At 39.1% G+C, this 26,732-nt stretch overlaps 4 protein-coding genes across 4 annotated transcripts; 2 read left to right on the forward strand and 2 right to left on the reverse strand. All coding sequences in view use genetic code 11, as the record gives it.

Annotated features, from left to right (window-relative positions):
* Positions 1-1,379: 1,379 nt before the first annotated feature.
* On the reverse strand, positions 1,380-14,851 carry EGR_07801 (Glutamate receptor, ionotropic kainate; the record flags this gene model as incomplete). Its single annotated transcript, XM_024497050.1, has 8 exons — positions 1,380-1,544; positions 3,687-3,791; positions 5,366-5,584; positions 8,222-8,275; positions 8,352-8,527; positions 9,442-9,741; positions 13,652-13,822; positions 14,788-14,851. The coding sequence occupies 8 exons, from the start codon at positions 14,849-14,851 to the stop codon at positions 1,380-1,382; spliced, it is 1,254 nt and encodes a 417-aa protein (XP_024348538.1).
* Positions 14,852-18,621: 3,770 nt separating this feature from the next.
* On the forward strand, positions 18,622-19,528 carry EGR_07802 (hypothetical protein; the record flags this gene model as incomplete). The annotated part of the gene is made up of 2 exons (XM_024497051.1): positions 18,622-18,811; positions 19,443-19,528. 2 exons carry the CDS (start codon positions 18,622-18,624, stop codon positions 19,526-19,528), a joined length of 276 nt encoding a protein of 91 aa, XP_024348539.1.
* A 157-nt stretch (positions 19,529-19,685) lies between these two features.
* On the forward strand, positions 19,686-21,201 carry EGR_07803 (hypothetical protein; the record flags this gene model as incomplete). The annotated part of the gene is made up of 2 exons (XM_024497052.1): positions 19,686-19,768; positions 21,027-21,201. The coding sequence occupies 2 exons, from the start codon at positions 19,686-19,688 to the stop codon at positions 21,199-21,201; spliced, it is 258 nt and encodes an 85-aa protein (XP_024348540.1).
* Positions 21,202-22,141: 940 nt separating this feature from the next.
* Positions 22,142-22,325, reverse strand: EGR_07804 (hypothetical protein; the record flags this gene model as incomplete). The annotated part of the gene is made up of 2 exons (XM_024497053.1): positions 22,142-22,257; positions 22,304-22,325. The coding sequence occupies 2 exons, from the start codon at positions 22,323-22,325 to the stop codon at positions 22,142-22,144; spliced, it is 138 nt and encodes a 45-aa protein (XP_024348541.1).
* Between the last annotated feature and the right edge of the window lie 4,407 nt (positions 22,326-26,732).

Consider the following 26,732-nt stretch of genomic DNA (forward strand, 5'->3'; position numbering starts at 1 on the left):
CTCCAATGGGTGGTGTCTAGACACTCACCCGGTAAACGCAGACTGGTAGACAAAAGTCGGGCATGAAGTAAGAAATGCTCAGCTTAAACAATTACGTTCTGCCTTCGTTCAATCTTCTCTGTCTTCGTGTTGTAACTGTTGCCTTAGGGGCCCTGCGTCCAACACACTAATAAGAGTTTTGAACACGTGGACGATTTCAGGAGAAAAAAATGCCTTGTAACAACGGAGGTGAAGTTGTGCTTGTGACAAGGACCTTCTGTTCACAAGACTTGGTGGGGGATAAAAAGCGAATTCCTCACCTTTGGTATGCAGAAGTTCCTCTGCCATTCTTACTTCAGAGTGATAACATCGTTTCTAACGAAAAGACCAAATTTTATGAAGAATTTTAGTTCTCTGAATCTATCTGATTGAGTAAAAACCGTAAAATAAAGCCTTACCACCCAAGTTTTTCTGCTGAAAAGTAACCAAATGCTTTGAGTTCCTATGGTTTTAGTTTTTCTTTTAGTTTTTGTCTATAAATAGTAACTAAGTTTATTGCCAGCCATAATTTCGGCATAAAGTCAGAAACGAACTTGAATAATATTGTTCTTCTTTAATAATCAGTTTTATTCCATAAATTTCATTTCCTTTAAAATAAGTTCTCTCCATTTTTTTTCTACAAAATTAAGCTGTCCTTCCAAAGGCAATTAATTATACAACACCTAAACTCCTTATAAGGTGAATTTGAGAATCGGATTTTTGACAGCCCTGACCTGTAGAACAGTTTGATCATCAGAAAATAAGCAGTTAATTTGCTTCTATAGCGTCTATTATGACAAAATCCTTTTAAATATAAATAGAAAAACCTAAAATGAAGGTAAAAAGAAAGGAAGGAGATTTATTAGAGTAACAGGTGGCACACTAATAAATAATCCAAATGCACTCTTCAACGGATAATTTAGAGCTGAAGTGGCATTCTAACAGCAAAGTTTATTACGCCTCAACGCAAAAAACCATGTAACATGAGTGGCAGACAGATTTTAGCTAAAACCAAGGTGACGAAAAGCGTGAATCAGGCAGCAAGGTTTAGTTTACATGGCTATCGCCAGTTACAGTTACTAACGGGTTAGCTGAGTGAGTCCTCATTCTACCTGAATGCGGCGAACAGGCTAGCCTTCCAACGAATTAGAACCACTTCTGAGTAAGGAAATCTGAATATTTAGGCTTTCAACCAGAAACTGGAGTTCTCATGCTTAATTACGCGATCCAACTTCAAAAGCAGTTATCTTTTAGGTGCCACCTAGTTAACAAAGATGGCTATGTAATGGCAAGGTAGAAAGTGTCCCATAAAAACCATTCAGCCACTTTTTTTCTTGATAAAGGAAATAGAGAAGAATCATTCAACCTACAGATTTGATTTCAGTCAACAGTCTTGCACCCTGTGGCCAAACGTCATGGGAATCACAAGTCAAACCGACGGGGGGTTGGATGGTCATTGAGTTGACTAGACGAGATATTCCATGGGCGAGGAGATTCATGGTGTCAAGAATGAGGAAGTAGTAGGTCTGTCGGGATAAGCAAATATATGTATTCTTTAGTTTGGTTCATGCCTAAACTGGGGAATGGTATAACACTGGGTAATGCACGCTCACGTGCAGTCAATGAAGTCACACTTTGATGTTAATACTAATGCATTTTGTATTTTAGTCAAAATATGCAAAAAGCAAGTAGTATGTTACTGACCATGGCAATCTATGTCGCGCTTTCACAAATTCGGCTTTTAATGGTAGAAGATTCCCACTCTGTTAAAGTCTATTTAAAGTAAATTTCAAGTGAATGAGAGCTTTAAAACCTTTGAAAGATGATAAATTGAGGGGAGAAGCACAGAATGATTGCCGGATTTTGATAGGATAGCCATACAGAGTTGAATGGTGGAATATATCATGGTGATTTGCAGGTTAACCCCTCATTTCTGTGTTATAGCCTTTTGTCCGTAGCTAAAGACACTCAGGCGTACGGTGCTCCAATGGTAAATCGTCTTCCGCAATAGCGTAGCTAATTACGACTTCACAAACCGCTCGATACGTCCCACAACTAGTGGCTATAATTAAATCCTCTCCAATAAGGACAGTTATTCTGGTTACTTTGGCAGCTTTCCAAATTCTAGCTCCAAAGGAGGGATATCTACTGTGGTAACTCACTACAGGAGGGTTAGCTTTCGCCTACCCCGTTTCCACCTTCAGTGAGAAGGGAACTAGCAAATGAGCCACCACTATAAATGACCTATTCGATTGCATCCATGAGAAGTTGCCTACAGCACTTGATGGAAGATAGTGTTGACTAAGTTAACCAGTGATACACTGTCCTCGTCTCCAGCAGCCGAGGTGGAATGGAAGCAAAGTAATGAGGGGAAATGAACGCTACTTTTAGGTGACAGCTTTCAAGAGGGCTCTCTTGAGATTGGCGTTTGGCATGCAAAACTGGTGGATCTACCTCCTCTAACACTGGTCGCGAAGGAGACGGGCCTATTAATACGGTGAAATGGACGATTAACACCATTGAAGTGGGGAGCGAATATTTTCTTGCCTTTATGAATAGGTACTGGCAATTGTTTCTGGCTCTTGCGTGTGTCTCCATAAAAGGTCAGCTACAGTATTTAAGAATTACCAAATGAATAGCTAGAAACAAGGTCCAAACTTGATGGTAGATGTTATAATGTGTGCTCCACTAAGTGAGTTCGTCAATTCCTGCATCCACTCGATAGATCGGCTCTGTAACCACTTCTGTCATCCACCTTCCTAGCTATTCACTGCCTTACATTACTGGGGTGTTCCATGAACATTTTCAAATGCGAGAGTACAGCATAGTTTAACAGCAATGGTGGAGTGATTGAAGGACTTCATATCTCTGCTGAGCTTATTTGCCACAAAAAGGAGGAATCGGGATCCAAGCGTGTACATAAGTTTTTCTTTCACCCATATTAGGAGGCAGAAGCTAGTGCCTTTTGAATGCTATTTAGGCTAAAATTTCGTAGCCATATTTAGGTGAGAGTGATGGTTCACTCCCTTCCACCATTACTTGAAACTGGTAGATTCCGGTAGCAAATAAGGGAACAAAATATGTTACAAGGGAATCATATGAAGAGGTTGAAAAGATAGTTCACACACTCTACAATTCGTCATTTATTAAACACTCTTGTGCAGCGTGAAGACAACTTACAAGGTTGGCGCAAAAAATTTAACGCTTCTGCATTCCCTTCAAACGATACATTTATATATCATGTGGGGATCAAGTGACCAAGAAAAGGTAGTTTTTTAGCATAGCCTACAGAAATGACCTTTTGCATCATGCAGAAACCTGACAAAACGTGCATATGTACTGTAAAGGGTACTACCTTTTGTGATCCTTACCATTTGGCTGTTGTCCAGACTCCTTACGCCTCAAAAGTTTGGTTGTTTCTACTTTACCAACCGAGTCACGGAATCTGCTCGTGACAATTGCTGCATTGCGTTTTGCAAGAAAGTAAATTGTCCAGAAATGGTTTGGATTAACATTTTAATTCTGTTAATGGGATGGCACAGTTGAATAAAGAAGCATCAAGCTGTGGAGGATTCCTTAATCTTGATTACGGATGGGTAGTTACCCATGTACATTCACATTGGTGTCGACTTTCGTTGAAGCTACACAAACAGGTCTCACTGACATACCTTAACAATGGATGAAAAACAGCAGATAACGCGACTAAATGTCACCAGGAAGATATGAAGAATGAGGTAGGGAGAGGTAACAACACCCTTCCATCGCATCCTATTCTGAGAAGTGACATGCAAGCTTCTTATAGGTCAGTTGTGCAACGGCAACGAGATGAGTTCCTGCCTCAAGCTATAAGTGAAGCTCTTTCTGGTCACAAGACTGTCATATTCTTTTTTACCTCTTAAATGAACACGACTTACATTTCAGATTGTTCGTTAACTGCTTCATTGTGGGGGAAGTGGCTTTGGTGTTGCAGCATTCGCCCCACGAACGACTAAACCACTGGTTGTCGCCACACAAATCCTCCACTCACTACTCACGCCACATGTCTAAAACACACATCAGTTAGGCCAGCCAGCCTCAGAAATCAGAGGATAAGACAGCACATGGCACGCTGTGGTGCCGTGGTTCTGTGACATGTGGTGCACTAAAGGCGCGTTTCTTCACTACCCATTGTGCATTTGCTGGAGGTCAAATAACTGGGCTTATGTCCATTTGCTAGCAAGCAAGCAACCGAAGGGTGTGCAAGCAGATAAACTTCTGCCACATCAAACAGAAGAATTGTCAGTGGGTGGTCAGAAAGAGTTACACCTGTTACATAAGGTGAAAACTGACCACACTGGCCTGGCAAAACCAACCGGTGATTGACTTCTTAAAAGACCTCCTGTCACTTCTTCTGACGGATAAAATGGGGTAAGGTGGAATGAATCAGAATGGGAGATGAGAGTGGGAGGTGCTGCCCCATTATACCTCATCCTTCTCATCCTCTATATTGCTCTGTTGATGATTCTTCAAGTTCCAAATGAGTGTCAACTTTTCTTGGTCATAGCATTGAACAGCTGCGTGATCTCATGCAACAGATACTAGACAGTGTAAAAGCAGATGTGAGATAGTCATAGAAGTGGCTGAGTTTTTCAATAAAGTGGATTTCATGGTGCATTATTACTCCTTTGGAAAACTCCAAAGTAGCGATTGAAATTTTGATTCTTTCAACAACCTAAAGGATTTTTTGGAATTTTCTTCACTCATAGAGATGCTTGTAACCCCTGAAAAAGCACTTCTTTTGCATTTTTCAGGAGTTTCCATTGCTGTGGCCAATTCTCCAATATTCTAGAGACTGCGGTCTTCCTTGCTCCTTCCTAATTGACTGATCATCAAGCTCAGGCACACTATACATCACCAAATGCCCGTTGATAAGATCAAGGCCTATCAGTTGGTCTAAATCACGTGACCGAAACCGCCGATTACTCAGCATCTTGGGCCATTCATCAACCATCATCAAAATTTGTACTTACTTTCCAAATCTGCTTGACAAATTCAGTAATTTGCTCACTTTCCGTTTATTCATCGATCTCCTACCCATTTGGCCACTATCACAAATCAAAATCAACAAATACGCTGTCCATGTATCGAGGATCCACTCATTCATTTGTCCATTTTTGACCCAATAAAGATTTAGTCTTTTCCATCCCTCTATGAATTTCCCCATCTTGGCTTTGGTCACTCAACTGCTCCGTATCCATCCATACATCTGTCATTGATGGTCAGGCCTTGTATACTGACTTAATTTGTCGCCCTGCTTGTGGCTGTATGTAATACAAACGAACAAAAATGAAAGTGGGCAAACACTCACGAGACTATTCTGCGGACTGGAGTGATGCTCCTCATTCTCTTGTAGAGGATTTGAGGAGCTCCATTCATCAATCCCGTCCCTTCCTTCCTCTTCCTCCCCAACCTCCTCCTCCTCCTCCGTTGTTCGGTAGTTAACTCGAAGCAGTGGAAGCAGTGACAGCGCCGTGAAGTTGGCGCCCTTGTCTACGGAAAAGGCCCTGGGGTCGGTAAACTGAGCATCCTGAACAGGAGAAATACCGAGGAAATCACATTTGGGCAAGATTCTAAATCTATTTAAGTAGACAATTGGCTTTCGTAAGTTGTGATGTAATAATTTCTTTCTGTGCTATAATGCATATTTTACTACATAGACCCTTCAAATCACAGTGATATTTACATCATTTTTATAATGTGGTCTTCTACCCCTTCTGTATACCAAAAATAAGTAATTTTCCCATGCCTAAAGGCATAGGGTGTTGTAAAGCAGTGGCTACTCTTCATATGTTGATCAGACCTTGGACAGATTAAAAATGGCAACGATTGATTCCAAGAACAAAAATAGTCTTGTGGCATAATCACCTCACTAAGGCAACTTGTTGTCTACCTCTTCGTCAGAGATAAATGAAACGTCTCTAAGTGATAGAACTCCAGTTGGGAGAATAAGCATGGGTCTGCGGATAGGTTAGCCTATAAGGAGTTTTGGTGGGGACGTTGTTCCCCAAATTTTGAAATATTCACCCCCAGAACCACAAATCTTTTGATCAGAAATGGGCAACAAGTTTGGTAAAACAAAAAGACTATGATGAAACTAACGGGTTATTAAGGATTTTGGGTTGATAAGTAGGTCAGATCAAATGAATCCGGCCACAGAGGAACTAGACCGAGTCAGGAAAACTATCCGACCTCTCAATCTTGCAAATTAGGCAGAAAACCTAGAAAGAGGCATACTGAGTGTTTTATCAGCGACCAAGTCTAAAGTCAACAAACTGGGGCTGTATTGCAAGTGACAGTAGATATACGTGCATCGAATACTTTGTAAGGCAGGCAAATAAGTTTGCCCACTTTCTTTCGACGAAAGTTAAGTAGCTAAAAAAGTATTCGCAAGCATTTCTTTTGTTGAAATAAACATCGCTGAAATCTGTACGCCGCAAATTCCTCCTTCATAAATCACTTTGTCTTTAGAAGTGAAAAACCCGGTACCAGACACTATCATTCCTACCTCACTTTTGTTTCCACACTGTCTAGCCTGATTTTCAAGTGATTATGTGGTTGTCTAACCCTATTAATAGAATATCTGGGAAAACTTCATCAGGGGGCCTTAGAAGATGAGATGGGAAGTGGCAGCATTTCTCTTATTTCATTCTATTCTATGCCATCCCACTATGGGTATAGAAGGAGTTCTTCACACAGCTTGGTGAGTTATTGTCCCATACCATAAGTGTGACTCCTTCGTGTCAAAAGATTGCCGCTTTGCTCCTCATTGCTTCATTTTACCTTAATAAGAACCCACCATGGCTTTCGAATTGTTCGTAAAATGACTAAATAGCTGACTAACCAACTTGTAAAGAGAAGTGGCCTTGGTGTTGCAGCATTTGCACAGCCAACGAATGTGTCATTGAGTCGCTCTGCGCGATCGCTTCACTCACCGACCATTACACAAGTCGAGAACATGCACAATCCATCCATCCACTCTCACAAGACAAGGCATGCTGTGGTATGTGGCTCAATGTAGGCGCAATTCTTTACTACCAGTTGTGTGTTTGTTGAAGTTTAAACAAGTAGGATTAAATTTTTCCACTTGTAACAATACAACTGAAGGACGTGTAAGTAGGCAAACGTCTGCTTCATAATCGAACATGACTAGTGAATAGGTGGCCAGAAAGAGCTATGCCTATGACATTGCCATGAGGAGACCCCATACCACACCGCATAACAGATGGAATGAAGTGGAACAGAGCCAAATTGAATTCCCTGGAATGGGGGATGAATGGAATGGGATGGGAGGGAGAGGAGATATTGTTCCACTTTGCCCCATCCTACATTCTTAATCGTAGCAATGGATAGCTTCATTGCCATTACCAAGAATCTAGGCAGTGTGAAAGTACATATTAGGTAGCAGTGGAAGCGGCTGATGCTTGGTTATCCGCATCAAGAGGAAAAATGACTTATGACGGCGGAATTTGCAGCTAGTTTATACCTGGTTGCAAAAGTATCACAGAGCGCTAATTGTTTTGGTGATTATTTTAAGGGAAAATGTTTAATAGAAGCTTCTTCCAGTAGTCAGTAAGTTAACAACGTGGGTCGAAGCTTTGGCTTTATCGGCTAGAATAAATTAGATTATAATCAGAAAGATAAAATAAAGAAGTTATGGTTAGAAAATATTCCTACCTACCTCATTCACCCTACGTCTTCTTAATTGCGGTGTTTTTTCTGCTAGAAAATAACGAATTAAATAAGGCACCTATTTCTGCTTGTCTGATGGGCCAAGCGCCTAGGTAACCGAATTAACCCTATCCTTTTTCATATCGCTATATTTCTATTATACAAATTTTAGCGAAGATTAAATATTTCTTCCATTCCTAATGGCAACGCCGAATAATTGAAGCAAATCGGAGTAACCAGGTTTGTTTCAAATGATTTCGGTCTAAAAGTTCCTTTACTCTATAACAGTCGGAATAACCAAAAATTCAATGCAAGTTGAACAAATGTTGTAAAGTGAGCGGAACACAACTTCGCAAACATCGCCCATCATTGATTAAGTCCCGACCAACGGGGATACTGCGTTTGATCTAGCGATTTAATCAGATAAAGGGGAAATGGAAAATTTTTTAAGAGTGGTGTAATTTGTCTAAACAAAGATAACAGTAATTTTACTTACCCAGTCGGTGAATATGTAGCTATAGTATTGATCCGTCATATTGTACTCAGAAATCTGCGAAAACATGAGAAGATTTTGAAAGAGGCCATCTATTTGGTTGTCACATCAACTGATAGGAAGACTATCCCACCAATTTTAGGAATTCCTCAATCTCGGCCTTTGGAATGTCCACCACAAAACGATTTTGTGATCTTGTCGTCATGAAGTACTTGATGATGTACTTGTGCGTCAGTGCAGCCGTGTTCAGCCTTCGGACCATCAATCTACCCCTGAACTTGGATAATAGTTTCTCGTACCTCACCAGACCTGAAAAAAAGTATTCATAGGTAGTTCGTAGCTGTTAAAGGGATAATTCAAACCGTCTATCATGTCAAAATTCATAACTGTAAAATCCGCCAAAAAACTGGAGCCGTTTCTGGAAGATTGGAAGATTTTGAAATAACGAGTGCATGGAAAATAGATAAAAAGATCTAGAAATGCAAAATATTGGAGAACAGTGAATATGGGAGAAAGAATACCGATTGTCTGTACTCTAAGTTTCAATGTGCCAAGCCGGCTGCTGTCACATTTTAGCATAAGACCTATCATTAAGGGCAAAGATATCTGCAATATTTACAAATGACACCAACTAGTAAACATTGACAATTTTTGCATAAAATGACCATTTTTGACAACATAAGCACACTAGTTTATTTCCCTCATCATGTGTGCTCTGCATGGAGAGAGAATACTTTTTCATAAAACAGTTCATGACGAAGATTTGGCATTTATGAGGCTCACCGGACACCTTTAGATATAAACACAAATATTTGAGATTATACAATCAAAATACTCTACTTAAATGAAAAACTAATAATAAAAAATCCTGCTGAAAGACTGAACCACTTAAGGTCTTGTCTCGTTTCCAAAATTAGCCGAAACAAAGCTGAAGCACTACAGAAATTCCACAGAACTCGATTTATTCAGACAGTCAAACAGTGAGTTTCTTCAGGAACCCAAATCTGATCCAAATATATTGTCTTACAGTTATTCGTTCCTTAAAAATATTCCGCTAAATATTTTATAAAGAAGATGTCTCAAATTTCCATAATCTTTTGAAAGTGAATATCTGCAAGGTTGTCATCGTAAACTTTTGAGGAACCTTGTGCAACCAGAAATCCTTAATAGCAAACTGTATTTTACACCAAGGGTCTCTTCACTTGATTTAAAAGGCATCTTACTATCGTCACGAGCATAGATGAAGCCTAGCTGTTGCCACTCTTCCGCTATGTGTAGAAAATCCGCCAGTGCCTCCCCAACTTCATCATGACTGGGATGCAAGTTGATGGTAAAATTGAGGAGATGGCTAGCTTTATTGTCGCCGTAGGCGTCTGCAACTTCGTCAAGTAGTTCTATCGGATCCCAGTGGGCTAGGAGATAGGGCACTTGGTGATTCTGACAAATCCATTGGGCCTGAGTTGATGTGGTCGGACTATCCGGTCCGAAGATTGCAACCACGCCTTCAGAGAGCAGCTGACAAGCTAAAGAAAGAATAAAGGTCGTGAACTCTATCTAGGGTAAGGCAATTCCATCCTTAGACCTTCTAACCATTGTCCTTAAAGAAAGTGTGCTTTACACGGTAATAAAGAGTAAGCATCAATCTTAAGTGAACATTCCAGATTTTTTGATATTGCTTAAATAGGACAAGAAATTATTACTTCTCGGTTTCATCGTGTCTTTTGCATTTGGGTAAATGTATAATTCGAAGAGTATGGAATTTTATTTAGGGGTTTACTGTTTCTCCTTTAAATAAGGCCAAAGAACAACCCTAATTTCTGGTTTATTATCGCATTAAGAGCGCCTCATTTGAAATACATGATTAACCATGGGATAGATAATCAACTACTTGTTAAAAAGATTTTCTGAAGTTCTATAAAATAAAACCCGTTTCATGACCTAAAAGGCGATGACTTGAGAACTCGATGTAAGGTCTGGCTGCCAAGCTTGGGGTCAATTATACAGCAGGTTAAATTGGAAGGGAGCGGACCAATCAGGCGTGCCCTTGCGGGTAAGAAGCCTTTCTTTTACGTATCCTTCGCTAGCTCTTCAATTTAAAAGCTGATTTGCCGCAAGACACAGCAAGGCTTTAAGGACGGGTTAATGATAAAATCGTCTTGTGAGTTGAAGAAAGAAAAAGGAATTTTTGAAATAAGCTAACTCATAGTTAAGCAGAATGTATTGCCTTTTCGACAGGTTTGTTTCTAACGTGTCGAAACTTGACAGCCTTGTGTGGCATGTGATCATTATCCGTTTTTAACGAGGTTGAGACAAATGTAAATGCCGAAAGTTCTGGCTCTTTAGCTTTTAAACAGCTTGTAAGTTAATCAGTGGAATTGTTGATATCTATTAACGATAAATCAGCAAATTTGTGGTGGTTGATCTTCACCTGAGAGTCCTGAAGTGGTGGCATTGAGAACTGCTATTTAGCTCCATGAAAAGGTAATGCAAATTTGCTTGGCCATATACTTTGAGTGACAGGCTCTCAAATCGTATCCACCCCGTGGCCAAGGAGGCGTAAGCAATAAGTAGGATGGAGGTGGACACTAATCCCCCTTCCCATGAAACTTTGTTAGGCAGTAAATCCTTCATGCTATGTGGTATATCTTCCTCTAGCTAACCTATTCGATTAAAGGGTCTGAAAACGGAGGTGGAAGAGAGAGCCAGAGCAAATCCTACACGTATTTGGACTATTTCCCCCAAGCGACTACTTGTTTATCTTAAAGGCAAGAAAGTTATGACAATGAAAGGGCTCTTTTCTATATTATTTGAATAACAGGAAGCATTCTTTCTTGCAGTCTCATTCTCATAGCAAGCTCAGTGTTTGTTATTTGGACAACAAAATGACAAAAATGACGAGGTGGAAGAGAAAGACAAAAGAATGGGGTGAAAATTTATTCGATATCTGTTTTTTTTGTGAGACAAATTCAACAGAGGCATAAGAGCAACTCTTAATTAATCATCCTTCGAGAGCTCTTTAAATTGAAAAACGGATCAACATATAAGAAGGTAGTGACCCAAAGATGGGTAAAAAGACCTTCAAGGAGTAATTCGCCTCGTGTCTGTGACCTATCCCACTCGTCGTGTTTCAAAAGTTTCAAATCGTGCCACTAATGCACACTGAATTCCAGATGTGGGTGCATTTGATTGAACAACATTTCCTGCAAACTGCCTCTGATAAATGACAGTTTTAATCACTTGAGGATTTTTTTTCATCAGAATGCGCCGAAGGGGACTTTGAGTCCATTTCTTGCCTGACTTATGATAAAAGAAATCAGTCCAGTGAAAAGAGAAAAATTTGGCTTATAAAAGTAGGATTAAATGATTATAATCTTGGTGTCGTTCAAAACTTGACATGCTTAAATAGGGGACTTATCAGTAGATCTTTCACTCTCACCCCCTTTGACAGGATCCAGAAATGGCGCAGCGACCAAAAACAAAATAATGAGCTGCAAGTTAGTTTTTTCCTACTATCTTTTGATTGCTCCTCACTCGATTTGGACAAAGCACGCCACACTAAGCCCCCTAAGTTGTCGATACCCAGACAACAGTCACGCAATTCATTATGGTTGCTTGTCCCCTTGCTTTGTTTTATGGGGAAAACAAAGGGTGGATAATCTTTGCATAAATCAAGTTTGTTAAATGAAGTTTGAAAGCTCTTTTGTCCGCTATTTTACAACACGCTTCAAACTGTTTACGAAAACTTCAGATTTTAAACAAAGTGGTTATATTAAACAGTGCCTACAAGACAAATATAAGTGATTTTGCTTGATGATGTCTGCTGTTAGGGCTTAAGCAGGATAAGGAACTGTTCCTGACGTCCTTGGCCTTCTATACTTCATTATGCTACTTTATCAAATTTGTTGGATCGTTGGTTCGTAACTTACCGATTGGGTGACGCAAGAATTCTGGTTCATTATAATTAATCGAATCTCGGCTGCTAATTCAATGTTAAAGAGGTTCCCGACAGTCAATAATAAACCTTATTCCAAGGTATTGAAGAAGAATGCAAATAATAGAGTGATGGGGGTATCAGGGGTTAATACAGAACGTTAAATGGTCCTTTTAATACCCTAACCCGAGAAGTGTTTTTAAGTTTCCCCTGATATCAATTAGGCATCTTCATAAGCCTTCTTCACCCGCAGTCCCTTCTCAAATAGTCAAGTCTGTGAACACTTAGTATATCGAAAGAGGAGCATTGCTCTAAACACCAATGTGTCTATCTCATGTAAGTGGCTAATGCTAACTCTAAGAAACTGCATCGCGTATATATGGAGAATGGGGCAGTATTCTTCGCCCTTTGCAATCCCAATGTGCCGTATGAGGTCATGTATTGCCTTTTACGAATGACACTTTCGCCGCATTTATTCGTTGTTTTTGACTGTCTTTAGGGAATAGACTGTTGTACCACTCTAAGGTGTAAGTTGTGTCGTATTAGGCAGATGGACTGATTTTGGAGAAAAACAATGCAGTCCTAGCCTTCTGGTGATGAAGTCGTAGATAATTTAGAGGTGTAGGCTGGGTATTGGGATAAGGATGGTCTGCAAAAAACCAAAGAATTGTTCATCCGACTAACAAACCCTACAACACAGAAGTCACTGTTTGCCAAAAGTTAATCAATGGGCAGAGATCTGCCTCGAAGAAAGCTTCGATATTCTTCCAAGATGAGTGTTTGTTAGACATTGTTAATATAGATGGGTGGGACAAATTTACTCTGTTTTTGCAATTTTATCATTTGGTATGGGTAAAGAGGAACCGCTTCATTACTCTCGTGATGTAAAATTTACACAAACCGTCTTTGACAGGTTTATATAAAGTTATATGAGACAGCAGTGACACTAAATTCGCCGCTCATGATCAAAAAGAAGGGCTTTCAATAATCGGTTGAATTCTGCTTCTACTAATTTGTCGCCATTCCTAGGCCATACGTTGTATTCCTTTCCTTTCTCGCAATGCGATGAACTGCAGACGTTAGAGGCTTCTGCAGCCCTAGGTCTGGCTTAGCCAACAATAAGTGATGTGAACAAGTTAGAATTCTTGTCGGGGCCTTTTAATTGAAAGAGGAGAGAAATTGTAGGTGGAACAGTAAGGAGACAAAACGATTAAAGGACACTTTCACTCGTAGGTGACGCCGATAAAAAGAGCATCATTGACGTAGTTTTGCCACATTTTTTGCGGAGTAATGTTTACCGAACTGGAAAGCGATACATTTTATTTGTTTCCCACAATTAAGCTCTCTATCTCCTGCGAATTCACGATTTTCCTTCCTCATCATTACAAAACTTGGTTACTTTTTTGTGAAAATTTTTGTTTTACTACCCCAATTTCGACTAAGCTTAAACAATCAAACCTGACTGCATTGAAGAAAAAACAGAAAATATAAGAGATACAAACTTGCTGATGCAGCTGCAAAGGTGTCCGCCACCTCAATGTTCTTCAGGATCAGGTTCAAGGACACCGACTCTGCTGAGCTGCGCTGACTTCTGCTCAATCTCTCATTGGCCGAGTAGATTGCCTTTCGAAATGCTGCCTCCTTGCCTGGACTAGAGCCCTCCAAAATCGCGCCTAAGATATGCAGACAGTTAAAAGCAAACGTGGTTACACTGAAGTTAAAAATTTGTCATTTTGGATGCAAGCCTTGCTCACCTGTCGACAGTTTTGAGTCTTTTTTGCCACTACGAGGTCAAAAGGCAATAGCAATGCTTTTGGTCAGAAGTAGACCCATAGACAATTATGTTTGTAATCAAAAGGAGAAAAAAAAACAAGGTTTGTATCTATTGAAAAGGAACAATGATGGCTTGTTTTTACGATTGATGACTCGTCAAGCGATGGAAGAATCTGATTTGTCGAATAATGCTTCACAAAATCTCAGAGAATTGAGACTCCCAAATTCGGGACTAAATCACCTTACTTATCCTATTTGAAATAAGTAGAATAAAATTTTTAGCTCTTCGGTTTTAATCCCTTATTATGAAATATTTTAAAATGTGAGAAAAGTGATAATGTTCAGAACCTGCTAATGAATATTGAATGGATAGAGACGTTTTGTTTCGCTAAAACTACTTTAGTCTCTTTCCTATTCATTCGTATTGGTCTTAAAGCAAACTTACCCTTCCATTTGGTAGGTAAGTCATTTTTGAAATGATGCCTCCCCATCAGAGCACTAATAAATGTACATAAATTCTCTCAAGTACTCAACAATTGCTTCACAAGTGGACTAATTTTTTAGTGAGGTTACAGTTATTGTCCTGCGAAATTGACGGACATCAGTACAAACGCCGATCAGAACTGTAAATCTGAGGATATGAGGAGTGCATTCTTAAGGAGATATTCCCTGTCGCATCAAGCTTGGCTTTATCACCTTTCCTTTCGGTTTGAATCACTTGAAAGTTAAAAGAATAATCTTATTTTTTGCGTCAAAAGCCGCATTAAATGGTCTTCTACTAGGCAAATTTAATTATTTTTAAGGGCTATTTTCATTACTTGAAACAACTGTTATAAAATGGAATTTACAAGCATAATTTACATACCAACATTTAGCTGAAGAGCGTTTGTGATAGCAATCGCGAAGTTAAGAAATGCTATAGCTAGCATTGTGCCTCCTGAAAGGGAACAGAGAAGCGGCAAAAATTACTCAAAGCTCCGCAGAATTTAATCAAAACTTCTAGTTGACTTAAAAAATGCTCAAATCGTCGGAATAAGAACAGTCCTTTATTTGCCGTCAAAACAACGCTGGAACAGCAGTTAAGTTAGGCTTGCAAGTGGGTATATTCTTTGCACATTTACTGTTTTTTTTTTTTTAAAAAAGACAATCATCCAGAAGGATCAACTTTAAAAAATATCAGTTTTTTTAAAGCCCATGTTTTTCATGCAAATCTCTAGTAAACATAAAATTTTATGGGTTTTGTTATCATAGCCGCGGGAAAAGCAAATGATAAGATCTGAGCCAAGCATCCAATATAGCCAATCAACCGCTGGTAGTCACTGGTCAAGGTTTCAAGATTGGCAGTGATTTGACAAAGGCCTTGACCACTTTCCCCGGTTGTTATGATGCATTAAAAATGTCGGTTTATGTTTTTGCAGATTAAAAACCCATGTTTATGTACTAAACTGTATAATGGTTGATGCCATTAGAACTTTCGCCATTTCTGAAGTCCCATTCCAATTGCTTTGATGGTGTGGGCTTCGCGTGACCCAAAAAGATCGCTTATCCGATCGCTAATCACATAGTTGATTAAGTGCCACAAAAAAACGATCGACACTGGCCTTGCACCTAGCCAGTCAACGGCCGCGAAAATGGGTAATTGTAATATGTATGGGAAACGCTTTACATGGAATATTTTCAAAGAAAAGTTACCTTAATTAAGACCAATAATTGATGCATAAGGGTGAAGGGTCTATATAGGTAATGTAGATGTGAATCAATGGGTGTAGACTCACAGAGTCGCGATGATGGATATCACTATGGCATTCAATCACGTGTCAGAAGCGTGCATGCAGCCAAGTGTGGATGCATACACACACACACAGAAGTTGTTGGGATGGTACAGCAGTCGATCCATTTGCACTGTGTTCGCTAGCTCCCAAGGCACGCCCCGATAGCCAATGAAAGGCGTGACTGGGTGACCAATCAAGCGTGGCTAACCATTATAGGTCGCGTAGACCGCCTATCGTTCAAAGGATCGTGTAAACATTAAATAAGCGGGATTTGGGTTATCCTGTCAACTGTATTTTATCACCCTGCTTACTAAGGATTTCGGTTCTTCTTAAAAGGATGTTATAACAAATTAGAATACTTGGTGACATGAAACACACTGAAAAGTTGTAAGGGACCACATAGGTATTCCATATTCTGTGAGATGATTGCCAGCAGTGATATATCATCAAAAATGGGGCTTTGCTAAATCTCGTATCAAAATTCCTAAAGAACTTCAAATTTAAATCCGCATTCAAAACAGATTAAGCACAACAACGACAATCCTAGGAACAAAAGGAAACCGTATCTTGCCCATCCACACACTTAGATTCGTAAATTATTGAAATATGAAAGTCTTACGAAGAAAAACAAAGTTGTCACTATACTTATTATTGAGTCGGCTTTTCAGTAGTATATTTGCATCTAACACAGGATATTTCCACATGACTGGAAAATGGCTCTTTAGATTTGAAGTATGCTAATTCAGTCCGGAATTAAGTTTAGGCAGTGAACGAACTGATGAGGCATTTTTGCATCAGACGATTTAGCGCAAACCAATCTGTTGTGGTCATCAAATAAAATACAAAATAATTGCCTAAGTTGAGCTAAGCATCTTCAAAAATTTGGCAGTATCAAGTGTAGAAGGTGTGTTTTTTGTCTAAAATTCTTTAAGGCTATTTTGAGTTACACACCTAAATCTGGTCAGTGAATACATTCAGGTCATCCAGTTGCAAATGACATCACCTGTTGCCCAACTCAGAATCTAGTGGAGTTATCGACATCTGTAACCAACCTTAGCAACAAATGCAAGAGGTTTTTGCCAAACACCTCCGTCCAGGCGTTGAGTGTTCATTGGCTGTGGTGGAAGTAGTAGTAGCATTGGTAATCATAGTGACACCCGAACCGATATTATTCATGTGTCTGCCTATCTTTCCGTAGCGTTTCATATACTTTAGATACCATTTATGGCATGAAAACAAAAGTGATCATTTTTAGGGCTTGATTTGAAGAGGAATTGATGAGCAAACATTAATATCTTATTATTTTATATTTTTAGGTTTGCAGTTTTTTACTAACACATAATCGAGTAAATTGGCATTAGAGTTGTCTAATTCCCAAGGGAGGTACTTCAGTTTAAAGGTTTCTTCCACAGTATGAGATCGGTAGAACCTCCTACTAATTACAAGCGGGAATTATGCTTTCAAGGTCATGTAGCCACATACAACCAATAAAATTTGACTTTATTACTCCGACGCCATTAGTTATGAAATCATTAATATCATTGGTTATCAGTAATTTAGAATTGCTAAAAATATACAGATTTTCAGTCTTACATGTCGGAAAATGAGAAGAACAAGGGTAGGGCAACTTTTTCATACGATTTCCTGCATACACTATCGGGTAAAATGGAAATCATAGAAGAAACCGTTTTTGAGGACAAAAAAGTATTGTCCAGAATTTAGCATTGCGTAAGAGTTAAGAGGAAAATCAAGAAAGTAGGCTTGTACTTTAAGAAGTCAGATAGCACCTACAGCGGTGAAAAGAAAGCAAATGAAATGACTTCTTTTTGGAAATTTTTAACGTGACTAGCTAAAATAACTCGTTTTAGCTTTCGGGTACTTATAAAGTGCACAAACTGCTTGAATGTCGGCATTGTCAAGTGGATTACACCAATCTCGTGACTGAGCGGAAGTCACGGGTTTTTAATAGAGCTGCTAACAATGTGTAAATCTCTCACAATACACAATGAGGTGCCCTTATGTGGCCAATCTTCTCTATCCAAGGGTCTGAAACCAGGAGGGGATGGAAGAGACCATGATATGCGACAGATGGAATAGTAAATTGCCTGTTGTTTAAACCGGATTATACTCCATACCTAAACTTTCAGAGTTCTGTGTAACATCTTCACATGTAGTGACAGGGCTAAGCGCTCAGAAATGAGTGAAAATGTCACCAAAAGCTATCTTGAAAGATTTTGGAGATACAACTGGGCCTGCAAAAGCGGAATTTGAAACATGTACCTCAGAAAGGATAGAAACCATTACGAAGCAATTTTTATTTATTGCTTTTAAATAGGTGATATTTATTTGTTTGCCTTGTATCCATGATTAGTGGTATACTAGATAAGCACTCACTTTTATAGCAATATTGTACTTAGCGCCATGAAGATTAGCTTAAGTCTTCTCCTCCACTACGTCACCGTTGTTGGTTGTCCAGCTCTGCTTCGAGGAAGTTAATCAGAGTGGGTCTTGCACATTTCAACAACACCTCTACTCCGCCTCATAATGTCCACATGATCCACACATGGGTGAATGTAGCAATTACCACCTTTGACCGCCTGGTTCGACTAATTTGAACCTCTTGAAGCATTCCATTTAAGGAGTCACTGGGATGACCACCAATTTGGCTACTTGCAATACCAGCGACCCATTGGTGCTTGCTGTTAAAGCCTTCATGGAACAGCAAAAGTCGGCATTGTATAAGAAGACATTTAGCTGCTTCATTACACTTTAGACTATACAATTGCGGACAAATAATTGTACATAACCACTTTTCCCTTTCTTCGTTGACCAAATAACTGAGTGAATTCAGTGAGGACTGAGAGATAAATGGACAGATAGAGAGATAAGTAGAGAGACAGACGGTAGATAGTCGGTTAAGTGGACAAATGGAGAGATGGGTAAAGACGTCTTCTGAAACTACCATAAAAGAGTCAATTAGATGGGAGGAGCAATTTAACAGGAGAAATTTTGCACCCGGAAGTCATTCTGACTGCCGAAGTACCCGAGGTCAGGAGGGTAGACAATTGGCTCTCCCGCCTTTGGACTGGGTATTCGATGTGTCGGTTGACCGTAAACGTGAGTCTGCCTTGGCGGTGGTGGCGGTGGTGGAGCATGCTCATAATTGAAGAGATTGCGTGTATCGCCCAAATTTCTCATTTTCATGACCTCCTCCTGATACCGTGTGGTAGCTAAAAGTTAAAAAATGAAGCTAATTTGGCCACTTTAGTAATCATTAAATCAAATTTGTGGAACAATGAGTAGGAACTAGTGTAAACTTAACCCTCAGAACTGATGTTATACTACATACACAGATAATGGAGCTAAAAGCTTGCGGCCTTTATGCCACTGAAGTCGATGGTAGATCCCTTTCCATGATCATATGCGACCTGTTAACCTAAGTGACTGGATGTCTTTGGAGACTGTTGCGTATGAAGACCATCAGCATGCATAGTTACGATGCTAACAACTAGTTGAAGTCTGTATCTACTAGAGACTCTACGGACGACATTAGGAAAGTTCTAGAATTGGATGACCGATCACTGCGGTGACCTCCAAATTTGAATCACATGGACAAGTATGGTTAAATACCCATTAAAAGACTAGCTAACCTACATGTCTTCAACTGCGAGTATTCGTCGTTACCAGGAGCACTACAATTGACATGAACAAAACCCTGCACTTTATGTTTAACCTTCCATATTTCCAGAATTTAACCCATTCGAATGCTGCATTTGGAGCTTTGTCAAGAAGCCAATCACCATGTTTGCCCACAATATCTTGGGGCTCTTATAAGGCCTCCACACTCTCCTGACTTGACTTCCTTAAGAACTGCTCTGCTGGGAGCCAAGGGTAGAGGGTTAACAAAAGCACGTCAAAGATTCCAGAGACATGTCGATTTCTGTTACTAAGGCCTCTACGGTAGACAGAAGAAAAGACCAAGTGAAAATACATGGTACTACCTTCATCAAGTCGATTTTCCTGGATTAAGAAGTTTTTTTTGGTGGTATTTATCTTTTATCAAATAAAACTTGGGTATTAATCGAGAACCTATACTACACCTCTTTGTGCGCTTGTCGATTATGCTTCCGGTACTTACATCACCGGAAAAGTTGTTTTCGAATTCTTAAATTCTTATGAAGAGTTCGGGGGTCACAAATGATAAAATAATAGAAAAAGAAACCATTCATGGTAATGCATTCGCCCAACTTTTAATCAATGGTGTTTTTAATGCAGATATGAAAATTCTATAATTGGTTGAATAAAAAGGTACTTTTTGAAAAATTAAATCTAAAAAGAGGTGGTTAAGTAAATCCAAATCACAAAATCATTAAATCGTTTAGAATTTTGAGTCTTCAAATATCTTAAAGTACTCCAATGAACTACAGCTGATCATTATTTTTTAAGTAGCTTTAAAAGGTATTTTGTCATACTCGGAATGCCTACAACCTCAAAAAAAGCGTTTTTTTTTTTTTTAATTTTGCCTTGGCCAATCTCTATTTAAAGCTTTTCACACTTGTTTACCTCCTCCTGATTGGTCAGTATGAAGTGCAGGTTAGCTTTGAATGAGCTAAGGTCAAGACCATTCAAGCACCATAAATGCACGACACTGGACCCAACCTGTGCCTCAAGTGGGCTCTATCATTCTGCCAGAACTGCACAAGCTGCCCCTCTCAGCGAAAAAAGGTCTGTCTGGAAAGCTTAGTCCCCGGATTAGTCGTGATTAGAGTTGGACAGACCCATGCATATATGTATCAATACACTGCATATTTGCCGGGAAATTTTTAAACGCTCTCTAAGCTTCGCAAACTTGATTACTAACTGCGAGTGGTTTAAATCCATGCCGTCAAGCGTTATGAGACTTGCAAAAGCCCTTAACTCATGCAATAAATCAAATTTGCCCGATTATAAAGTTCGAAATTTGCCCTACTTGAAGTGAATCACTAATTTGAGCTGGAAATAATGGGAATCTTCTAGCTTTAACTTTTCGTTTAGCGATAAACGGACGTCTGATTTTAAGGTAGCTAAATAGAGTCGAGTAGTTTATTTCCAAGGAAAAAGGCTCCTTTAAATGCTTTTGTTCACAAGAAAGTTAATACTATAATCTGTAATGCCCTTCCAACGAGGCGCAAACTTGCAGCACTTCGCAATTTTATGGAGCACTTACTTATGAGGGGAAAAAATTCTAGCCTAGTCAACTGAGGATGAAGCAGTGCTTGCATTAGAATTGGGGTGTGGGAGCGGATTGCTAAGAGGATAACCAATGACAAGCTTCATTTTCGCTTTACTTTAGATTACAAAGGCAATTTCTTATCAGAAGTCAATCAGCCAACAAGATCATGACGACTCGTTCGTTTAAGGTGAACAAGATAAGAAAAATCTTTGGCTTATTATCTGCACTTGCTGTTGCAGGTGTAATTACATTGATTCCTCATTCACAGCAATCAGCAATGAAAGGTCCTCTTTGACATGTTAATTGCGAATAAATATGGCATCAGCAAGACGTAATGGAAGGTTCTCCTGAACGTGATGCATCTACCTCAGACTGATTGATCACAAGGTCCAAATTGTGATTATGCCTGTTATCGTACCTTTTGCCAAGCCTATGCAAAAAACTTTACAAGAAACTTGGCCCAAAAGACAGGCAAGCTCAAATCACAAATACCAATTCTAATAGAATCTTTCGGCATGAAGGTTTAGTGATGGAAAGGTGGTGGAGAGCACACAATGAAAGGTACTGAACTGATAGACTGGCGTAATATATGTGTTCTCTACTCCATATAAACAATGGCATGCGTTTTTCAGGGCCCTCCAAGTACCAATAAGCTAGTAGAAAATGCCTCATTAAAAAGTGAGGTAACTTTTGGGCTGTTAACAATAAACATTATTGATGTGTACTTTGTGATGCAGTCTCCTTCGATTAAATTCTTCCTTTTGTCTTTAGCCAAAAAAGGAGAATAAATAATCACTTTGCAAATCCTTTATACTTCGTCCCCAAGTCAGCGGTTTATTTTACTATCTAAAATTGTAAAAACAGCTGAAATCACGCGTCAAATGTGACCCTCGGCCTTGAGCTATATACTGCTCCTGATTGGCCAAACAGGCATGCTGCAGGAAGATGACCTGTTACAACGCCCACAGTCTTAGCTTCGTCATACATCGGCTCAACCAGTTGGCCAGCCTTCGTATCAACAGAAACAATGAAAATAACACGTTTTAGAAAAAAATTAAGTATTTGAAATCATTCTACCACGGTATTTTGGAGTGATCATGGTTTAGAGGATCGACTGCAGCTGACACAGCCCTTGCTTCTGTTTCATTGAGTCTATAAAGCCTATAAAGTCTATAATTGTTACGTATTTCAGTTTGTCACCAAACTGTTACAAACCTTAGATGATCATTTAAGCACTATTTAAGATCTGGCAAGTTTTCTGTTCCAGCAATCTTTGAGAAAGTAGTTCTGCTCCACGCTTCAGTGATTGGCCAAACAGTTGACATAGACAAGTTCTTATTCTCCGCAGAACCTTTAAAATTATCTATTAAGTTAGAAAGAAATATTTCCTGACTAACCTTTTTGATGTAAATCCCGCATTTTGGACAATGGAAGACTCCACAATTTGGCGGGTGTATTCCAACTAGTGGAATATCTAGTGACATCTAGCAGCACGTTTTAAGGCCTAACGAACCTCGGCATCTACACAATTACAAGACCACCAAAAATGCTATTTAAACGCGGTCAAAGTGAAACATAAAAAGTGGTCACTTTTTCAAAGCGATTGATGCAGTTTCCGCTTAAATAAAATCCCAACTATATGATGTTTAGGCTTTCGTGACTACATCTTCGCGATGTGGCTGCTTCATTTCACAAATCCTCAAAATTTTTCTATCCAAAGGTGCAAAAACTTTTCTTTTTATTAAAGAGGCTTACTGTTGATCGGTCTTTCAATTACCAGCGCTGCTGTTCAAACAGCAACGAAGCGATTCAGGAAGCCAAAATCACTGGAAACCTAGGAAGTGGGATATTTTCCTACTTTTTAGGAAAAAATGCAATTATTTTTAGCATTTTGAGCGACCATCTCCAGGACTGTCTTATTTATATTTTTTGGGCGCCAAAGACCAGGATTTGTTTTAAGCAGATAATAAAAACTGACCGCTGCATCAGTTAGTAGACTGCGAACTGAACGGGTCATTTTGATGGTTTATTGCCCAAAATACAACCCCAAAATCATAATAAGGCAAAACGTAAACTTTTGTTGAGGTTTTTAGCCCCAAGAGGCCTCTCATTCCCCGCATATTTTAAAATTAAAAAGGTTCCTGCAGCAGTGAAGTGTGCTAGTGATTTTCTAATAGATCGGCCTAGAAATGGCAGTAAAAAAGTTTTCAAATGGGTAAAAATGGAAAGCAAAGGGGATTAATTCGCCAACTTGAATACCTTACGCAACACTTGGGGGTTGGGAAGTGATAAACCTTGAGTTTCATGATTTGCTTTAACTGGTAAAATTTTGGCATGAATTTAGAAAGGCGATGCCTTACAGCCCTTCTGACGTTTTAATCCATGAAATATCATGCTTGGCGTCGTGATTAGCCATAACACAGCAAACCTTTTTGAGTAAATTTTTGGAAAATTTGTCATTCGAGAGGCACAGCACAATGTGACTGGATAATTTAGTCCATTTTTTCGGTAAAAATTAACTAGCTGCAGGGTACTTAATAAAATACTTTATTTGCAAAAAAAACAATTAGCGTCTGGGAAATAGGATCTCAAAAGTTTGTTCGGTCAACGAGTATTGCAATAAAATGACTGCTTCACGTAATGAGTCCGTAGATTAATCAGTCGGCTGGAAAGAAATGAATGAGTTGCGGAAAACGTGACAAAAAAATTGTTTATTTTTTGTTAAGTAATTAATAAAGGCGCAATCGGTGAAGTGAAATACATATTATAGTTTCCTAGAGTACACTTACTTAGATGATAAGAGGAGAATTTTTGAGAAGGCTCCTTTGACAGTTAATCGGTCGTACCTATCTAGACTAGCAAAAAACGTCATTTTGCGGTAGTTCTTTTACGCAGAAAAAGACCCTCTTTTACTGCAACCGAATAAGGAACTGCGCAGTTTTTGTGAAGAAACCTTTGTTGAATTTGACATAAACCACTTTTAAGTCGGAGATTTTGCGTGACCGTCACGAAATAACCACAGTGCCACATTAACTCTGAAAGAAAAATTTAGGTCGCAAAACTATTTGGTTGGCAAAATAAGTGATTTTAACCTATTGTGGAGTCGGGTTGTAGCTCAATATGGGAAAAAGCATTTCTCTACAATTGAGGCAAAAGGAACGGATGGACTTTGGTTTTGACTACAACTTACGAAAGTTGAGGCAAAAAACCTACATATCTTCATAAATCAGTAAACCCCAAAGGAAGTTTGCTAAAAAGAAACCTTAAAGTACCCGATGTTTTAAAACGCAGCGTTTAAAACAAATCTATAAAGAATCAAAACCTATTATATTATCTCTTTTCTAGCCTTAAGAGAATCAAGAAGAGATTGTGAAATATTTTAATATTTTGGTGCAGCTCTCAGAAGAAAGTTATTACATTCATAACGAAACTATCACAACTTTCCAGGGTTATTTTAACTTTCTCGAAGTAAACTAACGTTGGTAGCAAAGGGCATGTCAAAGTTTGTATTCACCTTAGGGTTTAAGCATTCCAACTGTCATTTTTCTTGCCCTTTGCTCATTTTAAACAAATAAATGAAAAAACCACCTTAATTTTAACGTCATGAAGTTGAAGTTCCTTAGTGAAATCTGGAGGACATCAAGAAGATGCAAATTTTAGGCCATTTACACATTCTAGTCAATTATGAACGTTTCCTACCACCACTGAGGCAGCCACGCGTTTGTGGGCTACCGACACATTGAGTATCTAATCCAGAGGCAGAGAAGCTAATTGTCTACTCCCCCAACCGCGGGTGCGAAAGTTACCCGGCTGAATTGCTCTCTTCCTTCAATGCTTCTTCCTTGGTTGTTTTAAAAGGTGTCGTCATTCATCCCTCCTTTCGTCCACATGTTCACCTGTCTGCCTCTATCTGTCAGTCCCCCAGTTTTCACTTAGTTATTTGGTCCACGAAGAAAAGGAAAAGTGGTTATGTACAATTATTTGTTCGCAATTGTATAGTCTAAAGTGTAATGAAGCAGCTAAATGTCTTCTTATACAATGCCGACTTTTGCTGTTCCATGAAGGCTTTAACAGCAAGCACCAATGGGTCGCTGGTATTGCAAGTAGCCAAATTGGTGGTCATCCCAGTGACTCCTTAAATGGAATGCTTCAAGAGGTTCAAATTAGTCGAACCAGGCGGTCAAAGGTGGTAATTGCTACATTCACCCATGTGTGGATCATGTGGACATTATGAGGCGGAGTAGAGGTGTTGTTGAAATGTGCAAGACCCACTCTGATTAAATTCCTCGAAGCAGAGCTGGACAACCAATAAGGCCTTAGCTAATCATCATGGCGCTAAGTGCAATATCGCCGTAAAAATGAGTGCTTATCCCCTATACTACTAATTATGGGTATTAGGAAAGAAATCAAACCTCTTATAGTAAAAATAAGTAAATAGAGACACCATTTTGTGCCAAATAAGTATTTTTAATCTAATTTAACCCAAAATTCTACGACATCTACTGCCAATTTTGATTAGCATTTTTACGGCAGTCAACAATTCAGCTACCTTCATTAATTATCAATGCCCTTTAAAGCCAAGTGATTGATGATGTATTCAAAATCAAAGGGGCAAAATTTTCGTATGTTTTAACCTTCTTATAACAAAGCCCTAAAATAGCAGCAATCCCGTATAATCTGTCATCTACAGCAAGCTGAGCTAAAAGTCTTACTAAGGCATTTTACCATGGGGGCCAATTGGACGTTTCATATTTCGTGAAATATAATTTAGAGGTACATTTCCCGCACCTTTGATCTTCTGAAGTCGCAATTTTGCCTAGCGGCATGACCTACGGGATATGCGTAAAGAACCTGAGGTCATCTGTCCACAAACAACAGACAATCCCTCGTTGATGGAATGATTCATCTCAAATTCAAAGATATGAAGTTCTGTAGTTGGCAAACTTGATTTAAATGAGGATTAATAATTTTGTCAGCTATCAAAGTCTATTGTTACATAAGGAGGACTTCTGTTGCAATAAGGTGAATTGTCGCTGAACTATTTCTGTTTTTTTATGCATATCCTCACACCTTGAAGCAAAATTCTTCATGAATAATAAAAGACACAATTATTGCAATCCAAAATAGGGAAACCAAATGGAACACCTAGTTTTTGACAGAGGACATTTTAAGGACTTGTTTTAATTTGCAGGGAAATGTAAAAGCAAGAGTGATTGGAATCAAGTAAATGCCTGCTGGTGAAGACTATCCGGCCTTTGGCATTGTCTTCCAAATGGAACCTTTCTTGATAGGTTCCTCTTCTAGAGGGCGTAATATTCAGACATTCTGATCAGACCCATGGCACAAACTACCACTAATAGCTAGTGTTCCAGGCAGAACACGAAATCATTACTTCGCCATTGGTCGCGTCTCGCAGTTGCCAACGCTTTACACAGGGAATTGTTTCACCCAAAAAGCAATAATGATTCCAAGTTAAAGCTTGCACACTTTTTTGTTCATATTTGTTAAAATTCTGCAACACCATCTACCATTTCGGAGTGAACAAAGTTGATCACGCCAACTCTGACAGTGAAGTTAAATGTTTAAATGGCAAAAAATTATGCACTGTCTTGTGAAATGAATCTTAATAAAGTCCTACAAATTGGGAAACTTGTCAATTTGGGTATGCCAAAGTAACCATTGAAATCATTCACCCTCCCCCGAAAGCTCCTACCTGTATTTTGTAGCGGTTCACTGGCAACCGCATTCGAATCTAGAGGATTTGTCACAGATGATGACCTTCTCAGGAATCGAGCCACGTCAAGAATAGAAGGTCTTCGATTATTG

Source organism: Echinococcus granulosus, assembly GCF_000524195.1.
Source record: "Echinococcus granulosus chromosome Unknown EG_S00087, whole genome shotgun sequence".
Taxonomy (NCBI): domain Eukaryota; kingdom Metazoa; phylum Platyhelminthes; class Cestoda; order Cyclophyllidea; family Taeniidae; genus Echinococcus; species Echinococcus granulosus.